The sequence below is a fragment of the Sus scrofa genome, chromosome 14 (assembly GCF_054392235.1).
Source record: "Sus scrofa isolate SSC_HxYL_T2T_F1_AM1 chromosome 14, Sscrofa_HxYL_maternal_Yorkshire_Landrace_v2.0, whole genome shotgun sequence".
NCBI lineage: Eukaryota > Metazoa > Chordata > Mammalia > Artiodactyla > Suidae > Sus > Sus scrofa.
This window is the reverse complement of record NC_139396.1, coordinates 32,417,906-32,434,971: the sequence shown is the minus strand read 5'-3', so window position 1 is coordinate 32,434,971 and position 17,066 is coordinate 32,417,906. Positions and strand designations below refer to the sequence as shown.

At 45.0% G+C, this 17,066-nt stretch overlaps 1 protein-coding gene across 11 annotated transcripts in view; it reads right to left on the bottom strand.

Annotated features, from left to right (window-relative positions):
* EPHX2 (epoxide hydrolase 2) overlaps window positions 1-14,089 on the bottom strand; it is a 76,228-nt gene extending 62,139 nt beyond the window's left edge. For 10 of the 11 annotated variants that reach the window (XR_014825742.1, XR_014825744.1, XR_014825743.1 and 7 more), the window contains exon 1: window positions 13,901-14,089. Coding sequence is in view for 1 of the 11 variants with exons in the window: in NM_001001641.1 (NP_001001641.1) it covers window positions 13,901-14,001 (101 nt within the window). In the remaining 10 variants the exon portion in view is untranslated. 11 annotated transcript variants of the gene reach the window in all.
* Window positions 14,090-17,066: the final 2,977 nt, after the last annotated feature.

The window sequence follows — 17,066 nt, the reverse complement described above, 5'->3', positions numbered from 1 at the left end:
TGTTACATAAATGATTTTGGAGCAACTGGATATCCATATTTGGGGGGTGAAGGGGAACCTGGCCCCCCTACCCCCTGCCTCATACCATATACCAAAATTATTTTGAAGTGAATCACAGACTGAAATGTGAAAACTAAAACAATCCAGCTTCTAGAAGAAAGCAGAATATTTTCATGACCTTTAGCTAAGCAAAGATTTCTTAAAAGGACACCCAAAGTACTAATCATAAAAGAATTTAAAAAGGTAAATTAGACATATTAAAATTAAGACTTTCTGTTCATCAAAAACATCACTGAGAAAGTGAATAAGTAAGCCATATACATGGAGAAGATGCTTGCAATCCATATATATGGCAAAAGATTTGTATCAAGAACATGAAAAGAACTTCTAAACATCGATAAGAGAAAGAATCTCAGGAAAAATGGGCAAACAACTTAAATAAGAATTTCATTCAAGGGAATTATCAAACGTCCAGTAAACATATAATAAAAAGTTCAGTATCATTATTCATTGGAGAAACACAAATGAAAACCATAATGAGATGACATTAAACTTAAAGAGAATGACAATGTCAAGTATTAATGACAAGGTAGAGAAACTAGAACTCTCTCTGTATTTTTTTTTGGGGGGGAGTCTTTTTAGGGCCTTACCCATGGCACATGGAAGTTCCCAGGGGTGGAATCAGGGCTGTAGCTGCTGCCCTAGGCCACAGCCACAGCAACGCCAGATCCAAGCCATGTCTGCGACCTGCACCACAGCTCATGACAACACCAGATCCCCAACCCAGTGAGCAAGGCCAGGGATCAAAGCCACATCCTCATGGATCCTAGTCAGGTTTGCTAACCACTGAGCCACGACAGGAACTCCTAACTCTCTTATATTCCTGATAGAAAGATAATTTGATACAACCGCTTTAGAAAAATGGCATCCCTACTCAGCCACTTTGTGTTGACAAAGGGCATAAACCTTTGTGTACTGTTTAAGATAGTATGGAAGGAAAACTACAGTGGAGGTGTATGGCAAAGAGAGCTCTCTAAAACGGGGCCGGGAAGCCACTGAGGAAGGATGACTTGTGCAAGTCTTGATCTGGATGGAATCTGACCAATTATTGTCCCAGAAGACATCCAGAACATCTGCCCCAAACTTGAGATGCTTACTGGCTCCTCACCCTAAAACAACTCAGGACAGCCTTTCCTTTAAGGACAGTTATTTCCCTTCTTGTGTCACAGTACAGTCTCATGGCTTTTGCCTTTATAAGCTCTCGACTCTCTCTCTTCCCCAGGACGCTCTTTTGGCTTTACCCAAATCTGTGTCTCCCAAATTGCAATTCTTTTTTTTTTTTCTTTAGGGCCGCACCCACAGCATATGGAGGTTCCCAGACTAGGGGTCTAATTGGAGCTACAGCTGCTGGCCTACACCACAGCCACAGCACTGCCAAATCTAAGCCGAATCTGCGACCTACACCACAGCTCACGGCAACACCGGATCCTTAACCCACTGAGCAAGGCCAGGGATTGAACGCGAAACCTCATGGTTCCTAGTTGGATTTGTTTCTGCTATACCACAACAGGAACTCCCCAAACTGCAATTCTTAAAACCCTCAAAGAAAGCACTTTGTTCTCTGCAGCCTTGATACTGATTATTTGATAATAGCATCAAAGTATGCAAAGGTAAGAAAGTGGGGATTATATCAAGACTGTATCTATTTCTCTTTCTAAAATCCCACTGAGATTATATTAAAGCTATCCTAAAAATTTTTTCTTTTAAAAACCCAACTTCAATAGCTTAGAAAACCAAGAAAATATAAATTATCAGACTAAAAAATCTGAGAAAATCTTGGAAGATAGAGGGTAGATTGGAACATAGTGATTAAAAAAAAAGAAAGAGAAGGAGTTCCCGTTGTGGCTCAGTGATTAACGAATCCGACTAGGAACCATGAGGTTGCGGGTTTGATCCCTGGCCTTGCTCAGTGGTTAAGGATCCGGCGGTGCCATGAGCTGTGGTGTAGGTTGCAGACACGGCTCAGATCAGGCGTTGCTGTTGCTGTAGTGTAGGCCAGTGGCTACAGCTCCGATTCAACCCCTACCTAGCCTGGGAATCTCCATGTGCTGTGGGTTCGGCCATAGGAAAAGACAAAAAAAAAAAAAAAAAAAAAAAAAAAAGAGAGCGAGAGCAAGAGGAGGAAAACAAGATCCCAAGTATATGAAAAGAAGCCCATTGTAGTTCTTCTCCCACAAAGCCCAGGAGAAGTTCAAAAATCATTGTCAATAAACTCCAAGAGTAGGAAAGTGGACTTGGGGGCTTCAGTATAAAGAAATAAAGGACTATGTTTGGAATAGCTGAGCTGGTCTCTCCCTTCCTTTCTACCACTGTTTTATTCATTAATAAATAGTTATTGAGCACCTTCTATGTGCCAGGCACTGTCATGTGTAATGTGGAAAAAGGAGTGAACAAAATATACCAAAATCTCTATCTTCAGGAGCTCACACTCAGGGAGGAGGAGAAAGAGAAGAACCTAGGAAAATATATAGTATGTTAGTGATAGCAAGAAAAATTAATTTGTCGGGGTGATAGGCAGTATTCTGTCAGGGCATCCTTTCTGCCCTCCTCTATAGGTCATACAAGTCCACCCAAAGCGGGAGAGGAGAGAGAATGGGCTGGACCAGGAGTTTGGGGTTAGTAGATACAAACTATTACACTAAGAATGAATAAGCAATGAAGTCCTGCTGTACAGCACAGGGAACTATATCCAGTTTCTTGGGATGGATTATGGGAAGATAATGTAAGAAAAGGAATATATATATATATACACGACTGGGTCACTTTGCTGTACAGCAGAAACTGGCACAACATTGTAACTCAATTATACTTTTATAATTAAAAAAAAGAAGTTTAAAAAAAAGTCGGAGTTCTTGTCATGGCTCAGCAGACAACTAATCTGACTAGGCTCCATGACCATGCAGGTTTGATCCCTGGCCTCGCTCAGTGAGTGAAGGATCTGGCTTTGCTGTGAGCTGCGGTGTAGGTTGCAGATGCAGTGTGGCTTGGATCTGGTGTTGCTGAGCCTGTGGTGTCGGCCAGGGGCTACAGCTCTGATTCTACCCCTAGCCTGGGAACCTCCATATACCTCCATATGCTGTGGGTGCGGCCCTAAAAAAAAGACAAAAGAGGAGTTCCCGTCGTGGTGCAGTGGTTAACGAATCCGACTAGGAACCATGAGGTTGTGAGTTCGATCCCTGGCCTTGTTCAGTGGGTTAAGGATCCGGCGTTGCCATGAGCTGTGGTATGCGTTGAAGACGCGGCTCGGATCCCTCGTTGCTGTGGCTCTGGTGTAGGCCGGTGGCTACAGCTCTGATTGGACCCCTAGCCTGGGAACCTCCATATGCCGCGAGAGCAGCCCAAGAAATGAAAAGACAAGAAAAAAAAAAAAAAAAGACAAAAGAAAAAGCCCACCCAGTTTCCAGCAGAGGGAGCACAGAACCCATCTCTTAAAGGAGAAGTGTCAAGATCACATGTAAGAAGTACATATTGGGAGTACCCACTGTGGCACAGTGGGTTAAGACCTTGACTGCAGCAGGTCCGATTGATGCAGACGTGTGGGTTTGATCCCCGGCCCAGGCGCAGTGGGTTAAAGGATCTGGTATTGCTGCAGCACAGGCTGTAGCTGTGGCTCAGATTCAGCCATATGCCATGGTTGTGGCCATAAATTTAAAAAATAAAAAAAGAAGCACATGTCAGGGAAGAGATACTGCTTTGGCTGCCTTTTTGATGTCACGGGTAGAGAGTCATCTACCTTAATTAACAACGGAAACACATTTATTCTATTCCCTTCATTTTTCATATGGGGCTCAGAAAAGCTTACTGGCTTGTCCCAAGTCTCACAGCTAGTGGTAAGAGAATATTTCAATACTTACTCCAACCACAGATTTAACTGTTCAACTGCATGGAGACTACAGGTGACCCAGAACCCAGTTAGTGTAATTACATACAATTCAAATTTAAAATATGGCTGTCCTATAATCTAAAAAAACCAAAACCCCCAAACCAAACCAAGTTCATAGATACAGAGATCAGGTGGGTGGTTACCAGAGGCAGGGAGTGGGTAAAATGTGTAAAAGGTTAGAAGTTTCAAAATTCTAATTGTAAAATAAGTCCTAGGGATGTAATACATAGCATGGTGACTACAGTAAATAATACGGTATTGTGGGAGTTCAGCAGGTTAAGAACCTGACTAGTATCCATGAGGATATGCGTTTGATCCCTGGCCTCGCTCAGTGGGTTAAGGATTCTGTGTTGCTTCAAGCTGCGGCATAGGTTGTAGATATGGCTCAGACCTGGCGTTGCTGTGGCTGTGGCTGTGGCTGTGGCATAGGCCTCAACTGCAGCTCTGATTCGACCCCAAGCCTAGGAACTCCCATATGTCGCAGGTGTGGCCCTAAAAAGAAAAAAAAATACTGTATTGTACTTTTAAAAGTAGCTAAGAGAGTAAACCTTAAAAGTTCTCATCACAAGAAAAAAATATAGTAATGACTCCCATTTTTAATAAAATTGGAAATTCAGCAAATATTTTGTTGTTTTACATAACATAAAACTGACATAACATGAGACTGACCATTTTAATCACTTTAAGTATACAGATCAGTGCCATTAACTACACTGTTGTACAATCATCACCACCACCCATCCTCAGAAAATTTTCAGCTTCCCGTCTTTACAATCTAAAACTTTGTACTCATTAAGCAATGTTCTCCTTTCTCCCATTCTCCCACTCAGCCATCCTTTTCGTTTTGTTTTGTTTTGTTTAGGGCTGCACCTGAGGCATATGAAGGTTCCCAGGCTAATGGTCTCATCTGAGCTACAGCTGCCAGCCGACACCACAGCCACAGCAACGCGGGATCCAAGCCGCGTCTGCAACCTACACCACAGCTCACGGCAACGCCAGATCCTTAACCCACTGAGCAACACCAGGGATGGAACCCACAACCTCATGGTTCCTACTTGGATTCATTAACCCCTGAGCCACGACGGGAACTCCAAAAATCCCTAAGTAACTTACAGTTGGCCTCTGACTACATGGGTCCTAAAAATCCTGGAATTCAACCAACCTCAGACTGTGTACTACTGTAGTAGTTAACCATTTCAAAAAAAAAATCTGTGTATCTGCACTTGGACCTGCACTGTTCAAACGCGTGCTGTTCAAAAGTCAACTGCACTAGAAGAGGAGCTGGAAACAGATTTGTCCCATGATAAAACTGGCGGCAAAGTCATCTACCTCACGGGGAAAGTACTGATGTGAGCGAGCTTGAGAGGCTGGAAGGAAGGTTCGTTAAGCCAGCCTGGCTGTGGCCGCGTGGGGCAGAAGAGCCCCAACGGGCCCATAGTAGGCGGGTGCGCTGTGACTCAATCCTGACCCTACCTGCCCAGAGTTAGCACAGAGGCCTCAGGTTAAGGGCAAGTCAGCCCAGAATGCCCTCCTTTCAGACACCAGCTGCAGTCTCAGGGGGGTCTCCAGGCCACACATACTTCTGACCAACTGGCTACAAATTTGGGGAGTCCCACCACCCTCTACGTCTGATCATTCACTAGAACTTCACAGAACTCTGAAAAGTACTATACATACTACTACAATTTTATCTTATTTTTTTTTTCGTCGTTTGTCTTTTGAGGGCTGCACCCGAGGCATATGGAGGTTCCCAGGCTAGGGGTCAAATCGGAGCTGTAGCTACCGGCCTACACCACAGCCACAGCAACACCAGATCCAAACCATGTCTGCAACCTACACCACAGCTCACGGCAACATCAGATCCTTAACCCACTGAGCAAGGCCAGGAATCGAACCCACAACCTCATGGTTCCTAGTTGGATTCGTTTCCGCTGCGCCACGACGGAACTCCTATTACAATTTTATTTTAAAGAATACACATAAGACTGGCTGCAGTGAACGTAGGCATGAGACCTGACCCCTCGCCTCAACTTCATATGATTGTAAAGGCCACCCCAGCTTCACAGTTCCCTGTGGACTCAGCTTAGGCCCTTGTTGAGGCTGCAGGACAGTCCCACTTCTCCTCTGCCCCATCCTACTTCCTTCTCTTCCCTTCTATCCATGGTGAATAACCTTCCTGCACACTAATGTTCCTTGCAGAGTGCATTTTCCAGAAAACCAAACCTATGACAATGTGCAATATAGAAGTAATAGATTTATAAATGGATTCAGTGTGAAGACTAATGGAAAAAGGGACCTTAGAGCCATCACTGAGAGGGAAATATGGTATATGAGCCAGAATGGATGCATGTAGAGGTAGATAGGCAATAAACTCAGTAATAAATTACTTGATTTTGAATTATGGAACATCCAGCTAGAAGTGTCCAGTAGAAGACTGAATTTACCAGTTAGGAACTTATGAAAGAAGTTGTTATGATCATGGATGGGAGGGCTAAGGGAGAATATTTATACTGAGCAAAAAAAAAAAAAAAAAAAAAAAGCCAGACGCGAAAAGGTACATACTCCTAAGTTCATTGCAGCACTTTATGCAATAGCCAATACAACCTAAATGTCCATCAACAGAGGAGTGGATAAAGAAGATGTGGTACATATACACAATGGAATATTAAAAGGATAGAAATAATGGCATTTGCAGCAACACGGATGGACCTAGAAATGATCATGCTGAGTGAAGTCAGTCAGACAGGGAGACACCAAATCAAATGCTATCACTCACATGTGGAATCTGAAAAAAGGACACAATAAACTTCTTTGCAGAATAGATACTGACTCACAGACTTTGAAGAACTTATGGTTTCCCAATGAGACAGGTTGGGAGGTAGGGGGATGATACACTGAGGGTTTGGGATGGAAATGCTATAACATTTAGTTTTGATGATTGTTGTACAACTATAAATGTAATAAAATTCATTGAGTAATTAAAAAAAAAAAAAAAGAATACACATAAGACCAGGTAGAAGGGGTGCCTACAGAGCATCTGCACCTTCTCCCCATGAAATCAGAGCACATTATACTCCCAGCAAATTGAAATGTTCACCGACAAGGAAGCTCCACTGAGCCTCAGTGTCCAGAGATTTCACTGGGGCTTCCTAGGCACGACTGACTCATTGGCTACTTGACTGAACTCAATCTCCAGCCTCCTCCCCTCCCTAGAGGTCTGGCTCGTCCAAAGTGCCAACTTTCTAATCACAGTGATAGGTTTCTCTGGTGACACTCCCATCAGGAAGCTCTGTAAACACCACCACCACTAAAGGAGTCAACTCACTAGCATAACAAAGACATTGTGATCACTCAGGAAAGGTTTTTAGAAGCTCTGTGTTAGGAATCCAGGACAAACACCAGACACATTCATCATTAGACAATGAATATAGGTAGCAATGAACATGCATACTGAAAAAAAGGTTATGCTGATAATATAAGTTACTATGTATGCACCTTAAAACACCATAAGTAACCTTTTTTTTTTTTTTTTTGCTTTTGAGGGCCGCACTTGAGGCATATGGAGGTTCGTTCCCAGGATAGGGGTCAAATCGGAATCTTAACCCACTGAACAAGGCCAGGGATTGAACCTGCCTCCTCATGGATGCTAGTCAGATTCTTTAACCACTAAGCCACAACAGGAACTCCAATCATAAGCAATTGCAATCTTAAGGAGACTAGAAACAAGATGGATCAGCAAGAAAACCAGAAACGAGATGCTTCCCCACGTGAAGCTGGAAGGAAAAAAAAAAACTTGATCAACCCAACAAACGGTGGGAAAAAGATGGGAGAAAAAAAGAAATAGTAGAAGAAATGGAATGGAGAAAACAGAAAACATCATGGTAGAAATCAAGAGTTCCTAGAAATCAAGAAGACAGAGACAATCCAAAACAAAAACGGGTAAACGGTATAAACAGGTGAATGCCAAAGGACAAAATAAAATAGGCCAATAAAAATAAAGAGTGGAGAGGAAAATGGAAACTGACACAAGATAATGCTTTTCCCCATCTGACTGGCAAAAGTTTTAGATCATCTCCACCAAAGGGAGGAGGTGAGCTGGTTTGCTCGGGCTCTGTAAAGACGGTACCGCATTTGGTGGGGAAAAGCATGGCTGGATCTATCAGTAACTTAGATGTAAAAACACTTATAGCTGGCAACTCCCCTTTTAGAAGACAACCCTACAGAATACTGCAGTGGCATCATGTGTAACAGTGACAACTTAGGAATAATGAAATGTTCACCAACAGGGAAAAGCGGTTAAATAAATTATGGCCTTTCCACATTGTGGAATACTACAGTGTGGTTAAAAATGGGAAGGTAGGGGTTCCCTCGTGGTGCAGCGGGTTAAGGATCTGGCACTGTCATTGTAGTGGCTGGGATTACTGCTGTAGCATGGGTTTGATCCCTGGCTGGGGAACTTCCATATGCTGTGGGCATGGCCAAAAAAAAAAAAAAAAAGGTTGGGAGTTCCCGTCGTGGCTCAGTGGTTAACGAATCCAACTAGGAACCATGAGGTTGCGGGTTCAATCCCTGGCCTTGCTCAGTGGGTTAAGGATCTGGCGTTGCCATGAGCAGTGGTGTAGGTTGCAGACATGGCTCGGATCCTCGCGTTGCTGTGGCTCTGGTATAGGCCCGTGGCTACAGCCCCAATTCGACCCCTAGCCTGGGAACCTCCATAGGCCACAGGAGCGGCCCGAGAAATGGCAAAAAGACAAAAAAAAAAAAAAAAGTAGATATATGTAAATGGACACAGAAAGATGTCCAAATAAAATAATTACACTTAAGTTAAAAAAATTAAAACCTAGAACAATATGTGCGCTATGATCCTATTGTTTTTTGTTTGTTTTCCTTTTTTGGCTGCCCCACGGCATATGGCACTCCTGGGCCAGGGATGAGATCCTAGCCACATGTGCCATGTATGCCGCAGCTGCAGCAATGCTGAATTCTTAACCCACTGTGCCCGACCAGGGATCAAGCCTGCATCCCAGTGCTGCAGAGAGGTCAGCGTTCCTGCTGTGGTGCAGCAGGAACTCTTTGTTTGTTTGAAACAATCTATCTGTCTACCAATCTAGCGACTTACCCCTCTATGCATAAATGTGTCTGCAAATTCATATAAATAAGTGACAGGCTGAAACCTCAGAACTGGATGAGTTTCAAAAGTTACAATTTGGTAGGATTGTAAAGGTAAAATGGGGGATATACCATATATACAGCCACATCTCCTGGAGAAGACATGGCTTCTGTGGCAGGGCAGCCCTTGTAATCAAACTCATTAATATGTGCATAGTGAAACGTGTGACTACTTACAGTAGTAGGATAGATACTGGTGATAAATAGCCTCATACGTGTTCAGATCAGATTTGCTACCAAATGAAGTCAGGTCAGATTTTGTGGCCAAAAAATTATGAAAACAAACAAAACCCTAGGTTTGAGATAAATAAACTATATATCAACTATGATGACATCTGGGATGCGGAGAGGAACAGGGAAAGGGGAAGAGTGACTTACATTTCCTGTTCTACCTTATTCTAGTCATTTGACTATTTTGTAATGTAATATATGCATTAGTTATATAATTAAAATCCACATGCAAAATTTAAGATGAGGAAAGATGCTTCAGAGAGTACAGAAATGCCTAGAGGTGCAAAAAGCAACCACAGATCTGGGAACTGCCCCAGAAGCTTCTGGAAGCACTCAATAAATATTTCCTGAAATAGCACACAGGAGGAGTTGTAAGTTCTGGTTCTCAAATCCTCTTTCTGTCTTTGCTGATCACTTCTCTTGCTCAGAAAACAGTCACAGAGCATTGTACATGGCAGGCACCTTGAGTTCTAGGGTATATATTTTTGAAAGAAATTGACAATTTAACCATCTGGGTTCCATCAGTCCAATGGTGCCAGGCAGACCCTCCACATAAGGTTGGGTGAGAAGGTATTAAATGAAGTATACAATGACTGTCTACATGTCAGATCTGGATTTCAGGGAACCATTCTGGCTCCTCCAGATCATGTCAGTCTCAGTTGCCAAGGTACCACCATCTCCAGCAAGCACACCCTCATTGGATGCCGGTCTGGATGACCACCAGTAAGAGTGCAGCATCCCCTTCCCCCTTCCCTTGTATGATGCCAGAAGAAACTGCATCTCCCAGTTTCACCCCAGGTATTCAACCATCTCTGCACTTCTGGGGTTCAGGACAGCCACTGACTCCCCTATCACCTTGCCCCCAGGCAGGCAATTACAGATGTCCAGGGCCCTCACCCCCAGATCTGCTCTCTGCTTTAGCACCAGACTCATAGTCTTCCTTCGGCCTCTGCTGGGCCATGCAACCTGGGTTCTTCACCTTAATTCTGAAGGTAGAATTGGAATTGGAAATTCCAATGAGCGTGCAAACTCTTAGCTCAAGAAATTGCTTCAGCTCCCACCTCTGCTAGGCTCCAGCATCACTCCACATTGCGCCCCCTCCAAGCTGCCAAACTCTCGAATCTTATTGGAAGCAGTGGCCCCTTTCCTCTAGCCAATGTACTTCATCCATCACTGCAGCTGGTGGTGAGCACCAATTATTACCCCCTCTCAAGCCCAGTTCAAAACCCCTCAGAGGAGTTCCCACTGTGGCACAGTGGAAATGATCCAACTACTATCCATGAGGTGGGGGGTTCGATCCCTGGCCTTGCTCAGTGGGTTAAGGATCTGGCATTGCCGTCAGCTGCAGGTCACAGAGGTGGCCCCGATCCTGCGTTGCTGTGGCTGTGGTGTAGGCTGGCAGCTGCAGCTCTGATTCAGCCCCTAGCCTGGAACCTCCACATGCCGCAGGAGCGGCCCTTAAAAAAAAAAAAAACAAAAACGCTCAAGAGTCGCCAGCTATCAAATTACATACATACTTAGCCTGACTTTCTTGTCACGCTACAGTGCAGGCCCAGCCAACTTCCTACTGCCCTTTCATGCCTTCCCTCCTGTCTGGCTAGGCAGGAACAGTCAGTGTTTTTGTGCAAATTTCATGCTGTCCACCTTCCAGCCTTTGCTCCTGCTGTTCCCTCACCTGGAAAGTTCTCTTTTCTCGTCTCTCCCCATCAATCCATCAGTCTTCTCAAAGTCTGCCTCCATAAGCTTTCCTGCTTCTCCCGATAGGACCTCATATCTCCCTCCTTTGAGCCACCTGAGAATTTTGTACCTCTCATGGCACTGCCTTCACCTTGAACTTTGGTACACAGTGAGGGTCTGAGCTTTCATACCACATATGCAGCATGCTGGGAATGACCAGTGCAAGTAAGCCCATCAGGCTCACCTTCTGAATTTATACTATATTTCATGGTTAGTTCACAGAATCCATAGGCTAGTAAGGTCAAAGCCATGGACTCTGATCTCCTGGGATCAGTGAGCTTTGCTGTCACCTGTTTTATGGTTTGTAGGAATCCTGACCATAGTCACAGAGCAAGTGTAGGAGTTAGTGCTACACTAGATGAACAGAAAATGCCCAATACATCACTCTGCATGTGCAAGGGATTTTAATAAATAAAAAAAATGTAGGGAGTTCCCGTTGTGGTTCAGTGGGTTACGAACCTGACTATAATCCACAAGGATGCACGTTTGATTCCTGGCCTCACTCAGTGGGTTAAGTCGCCGTGAGTTGGGCTGTAGATCCCAGACACGGCTCGGATCCTATGTTGCTGTGGCTGTGGTATAGGCCGGCTGCTATAACTCTGATTGGACCCCTAGCCTGGAAACTTTCCTATGCTTGCAGGTGTAGCCCTGAAAAGTAAAAAAATAATAAAAAAAAAAATAAAAGAATAAATAAAGACAAAATTTTAAAATGTATCAGGAACACAGCCGCCCACTCACCTTACATGTCATCTAATTTAACCCTCACAAAGATTTATGGGGAGGCATTTTCTTATTTTAAGACTAAGATCTCAACTGAGTTGACAAAGTCTACGACAGGTTAAAGCAAAGTCACCAATGCTAAGTCCTTGAATTGAGATTTTAACCTGGGTCTGACTCAGAGACCAGTGCTCTTGAAATTCTCCACCTCTGAAAACATGTATACTTGTGACTTGTATCCTCACAAATACACTCTCAAGTACATTCACTGGGGTACTCACAGGTATACTTGTGACTGTATATGCACAAGGCATGTTCACTCCTGCACTGATGAGCTCACAGGCACAAACAGACCTCATTAGCTTACTCTCCTTTCATGCCTTTTTAAAAAAATAAAATAAAATGTATGGGCCAGAAGGAAGTGAAACAACACAGTAGCTAAAAGGGCTTCCACGAAATAAGCTCACTGTTCCTTTCACTCAGTTTTTCCCTCCAGCAAATGATCTGAATCCGGCAAGCCTGGACCGGGGTGACCTGCCATTTTCATTTCTCTGTCCAACCCTAACTACCCACCTGTGAGTATTCTGGGGGTGGACTTTGTAGCCACCTTATTTTTGTTTATTGGTAACAACTAGCTGTTGATCTATTTACTACTGATGCTGGTTCATTATTGATATCAATCCATTACTGATATATTTATTATTGACCTATTTACTCACTCTCTACAGACTGACATCCTTCCCAGAACAAGGGCCAAGGGAGGTGGGAAAGAATCCTAGACTGGGAGGCAGAAGGAGGAGTTCCATGGTTGCCTCTGTCATGTGATGCTGTGTAACCTGGAGCAGGTTAATCCTCTCTCCAAGCCTCAGTTTCTGCGTCTAAAAGTGAGGACTGCTCTAGCTTCTTTTGCTGAGCCCCTTTTGACCTGGCATGCTAGCGAACACCAGTCTTTTATCATTTTATATAGTAAAACAGCTCAAAAAGCCTGTTAGTCTTTGTATCACAAGAATTCTAGAATGCCTTGGATAGGGCAGAACTCTCAAAGCTTCCACCCTGCTCCCGTAGTGCCAGTACGTGCCAGCAGTTTAGAATTTACTCTTCCTTGGATGTCCCTGGTGTGATTTGCCTTTCTTTGCTAAGTTTTAAAATAAATATGCTCTCCTTCCTTCTGACTGTAGGAGCAACGCATGTTTATAAGTCCTCCAAATTGGAAAATACAAAAAAGTAGAAAAGAAAAGCATTCACAATCCCATCTGGGATGAATAATCCCAGGGATATTTTGGCATATGTCTTTCAGGTATTTTCAACACGAAGTTTTTTTTTTTTTTTCCATAGTTGAAACCATCTTGTATAAATGGTGTTATACTCTGGTGAGTTTGGTCTTTGCACTTATTAAACATTTTTTTTTTAATCAGAACTATAGCTGCTGGCCTACACCACAGCCACAGCAACACCAGATCCAAGCCTATCTGCGACCTACACCACAGCTCACGGCAATACCGGATCCTTTAACCCACTGAGCAAGGCCAGGGATCGAACCAGCAACCTCATGGTTAGTAGTCGGATTCCTTTCTGCTGTGCCACAACCGGAACTCCGAAAACAGATATTTCCTGATGTCACTGTAACCTTATTCTGAACCTCCAGTTTACTGGTGATGTTTCCTAGTTTACCATTTTCCAGTGCTTAGGATGGGGGGTCGTTTCTGGTTTGCCCTTATAATGTGCAACACATAGGACTTTTCCCTCTAGAAACCTCAGCGCAGGTCTTTAAGGCACATTCCATTACAGAGAATTAAGTGGGCAGCAGACAGCTCAGGGAGTAATTTCTCTTACTTTAGGAAAAGCTTTCAGTATAGAGGGCAATTTTGGAGTCCTTAGAGAGACTGAACTACTCATCATTTAGAAAGACAATGGATCTACCTACACTCCCTGGTACTTTAGGGCAGGGTAATTGTTTTAACCTTTTCCCCAGAGCTCCCGCCCTGCAGTAATCGGAAACCAGGGCTGGGAGTCCTGAAAGGACTTCTCCGAGAGGTCGCGCCTCTGCCGCAGGGTCCCACCCGCCAGCCTTCGGAGCGCGGGCAGTGGCGCCTGTCCCCTTACCTGGGCAGCGCCAGCTTCTCCTCGGCGCGGGCCCAGGAGGTGGTGATCGATGGCAGTGCCAGGACCCCGTCCAGGTCGAACACCGCTGCTCGCAGCGCCATGGCGGCCTCCGCCTCGGACTCGAAGCGCTCGGAGGAGTCGCAAAAAGGTCGTGGCTCCGGACCCTAGCAGCGGGCAGAGGGGACCGCCCAGGACGAGCTCGATCCCGCCCCCTGTCCCGGCCACTCTCGCAGTCCTGGCCCCAGCACCGCCCTTCACCACGCCCCCGTCTGGGACTTGACCACGCCCCACCTCCGCCCCGCCCCCTGCCCTGGTCCCACCCTGGACGCTTTCCTGGGGGTTCCCTTGGTGTCCCCAGACCCAGGGCGGCCCAGGCTCCATCTCCATCACCTCCTGGCTCTTGGACCCAGGGTTAGAATCTCGTCTCTGGATGAATCCCCATCCGTCGCCTAAAATGAAAGTCCTAAGTACCCGAGCTCCCCGAGCTCCCGCTGTGACTGCTTGAAAAGCTGGACCCAGGCCCTGGGACAGGCTGATCTCTTAAGGCGAACTTGGCAGACTTTCAGCATTCTGAGTAGGCCCGTGGAGAAGGCAGGCCTGAGAAAGAGCCAGGGGGCACAGACTCTTTAAGTGTGTGTGTGTGTGTTGCCAAAAGTTTATTCATTCAGTATTCGGATGCCCTACATTCATTTTGTTTTGCATCTCCAGTAAATTAGTAGCTTTATCGGGCTTCTTTTCTAGATCCAGTACATGTAATTACAAGTCCCTCACTATACTGACCATGTGCCTCTAGTCAGGCTCTTCGGTGTCAAGGTGGAGTATACTTCTAGAATAAACTATAATGCTCCAGGCATGGTATGCCAACCCAGCATACATTCATTCCAGTCTCCTGAGGTTTAGAAGAAATAAATTTGACCACCATTACCCCTTTGTACATTCTTCTTATATTAATGCTGCCTAAAAATGTTTGAGCTTTGTTTTAAATCACAGATTCCACATTCTTGGCTCCTTTGTGTTTCTAGAAAACCTAAACCTCCGCCTCCTTAGGAGTGTCTGACCTGGGCTTTCGAGCATGTTATTAGACTCTCTGAGCCTTTGTAGTGCAGCTCTGAGAATGAAAACATGCTCCTGGCTTGATGTTCCAGCTTGCTGAGAGCCTGGCTTGAATGCATCATCTGTGAATTTACCCGAGATATTTCCCCCCATTTACCTAGAAAAATGTTGTGAGAGATCACCAGAGACTTTACTGAAATCAAGAAGTTGTTGATGTACCAACCTTCAGTCTGGTCAACAAGAGAAATGAGTCTGCCTTGGGGTGTGTTGTGATCCAGGACCACACTTGCCTTTTTGGCTTCAGAATCTCCTCTGGGATTGTGCCTGAGAGTTGTTAGTGTTTTCTGAGATCCACTCCTAAGAAGCAAGAAGTAGGTAACACCGCCAAATGCTGTAGAAACAATTGAAAAACAACAGCAATAACCCGGTTTGATATTGGACTTGGATGACACTGCGTGACCTATTTCAGAACATATTCAGTGGAGTTTTTAGAGATAGAAACTAGATCACCCTGGGTTTGAAGATTTATAAAGAGAATAAATACAGTGGTTGCTCAAGAAATTGGTAATCTCAAAAGTCCAACTGAGTCTAAAAAATAGAAAGCAAGTGGCAGTGTGACTTATGTAGTATGAAATCTCCTAAATTTAAATCTCCAGTTTAGACTTTCCTTCCATTTCCATCCTTGCATATGTAATTTCTTAATCAACACCTCCTCTTGAATATCTCATGGGGATCTTGAATTTCTTGTGACTGAAACAGAATTCTAGCTGCATTCCCATCTCCTGAGGCTTCTACTGGTCTTACTAAATGGCAGCCCCTTTCACTTGGTTGCTCAAGCCAAAGAATTTGGAGCTGCTTCCAAATTCCTGGGTCCCAGCTAAGTCCAGTGTCCTTAAACTCAGTCCCAGTGGTGGTCAGCTGACGGGGGCCCAGAAAACAGCTTCAGGTTCAATGGTGGAGGTTTCCTGGGAGTCTTTCTTAAAGGTCCAATCTGACAGCTCACTCCTCCATTCCTTTCAAAGATTTTGTATGCCCCTAATTTCCTGTATTCATTCTCTTCCACTTAAATTAACTAGAATGGGAGCTCCCGTCGTGGCTCAGTGGTTAATGAATCCGACTAGGAACCACGAGGTTGCGGATTTGATCCCTGCCCTTGCTCAGTGGGTTAAGGATCTGGCGTTGCCCTGAGCTGTGGTGTAGGTTGCAGACGAGGCTCGGATCCCGAGTTGCTGTGGCTCTGGCGTAGGCTGGCAGCTACAGCTCCGATTAGACCCCTAGCCTGGGAACCTCCATATGCCATGGGAGTGGCCCAAGAAATGGCAAAAAGAAGAAAAAAGAAAAGTATTTCCAGACTTTTTTCATCACCCACCTGGCTTATTGTAATGTCCCTCCCCCATCTTGAGCAACCTGGCCTACTCCTTCCCACTCCCTACTACGAAAAGGATGTGGCCCACTCCTCACCCCATCCCTATAGGGGCAAAAACGCCCCCAACTGACCAGCAAGTGTATCAGAAGATCCCCATCTTTCCCCAACCAATCAGCAGATAGGCAGGTAGATGGCAAGACCTCACCTCTCTCCCTGGGCTATAAAAACAGACATGACTTTGCTCCCTCTCAGGGGAGTCAGCTCTTCCCTGATTATCAAGAAGTCATCCCGCTGCACTAGCAGCATCTCTCATCTCAATAAACTCTTCTTTTTCCTTAACTGGCTATGATGAAAATTTTTTTCCAACCTGCGTGCATGAACTTTAACACAGGGCAAGAAACTAGGAGATTGATCTGGTCTGGAAATTTTTTTTTTTTTTTTTTTTGTCTTGCCTTTTCTTGGGCCGCTCCCACGGCATATGGAGGTTCCCAGGCTAGGGGTCCGATCGGAGCTGCAGCCACCGGCCTACGCCAGAGCCACAGCAACGCAGGATCCAAGCCGCATCTGCGACCTACACCACAGCTCACGGCAACGCCGGATCGTTAACCCACTGAGCAAGGGCAGGGATTGAACCCGCAACCTCATGGTTCCTAGTCGGATTCGTTAACCACCGCGCCACGACGGGAACTCCTGGTCTGGAATATTTTATAACACCTTGTGAGTTGTAGAACTTCCTGGATGAGTTGC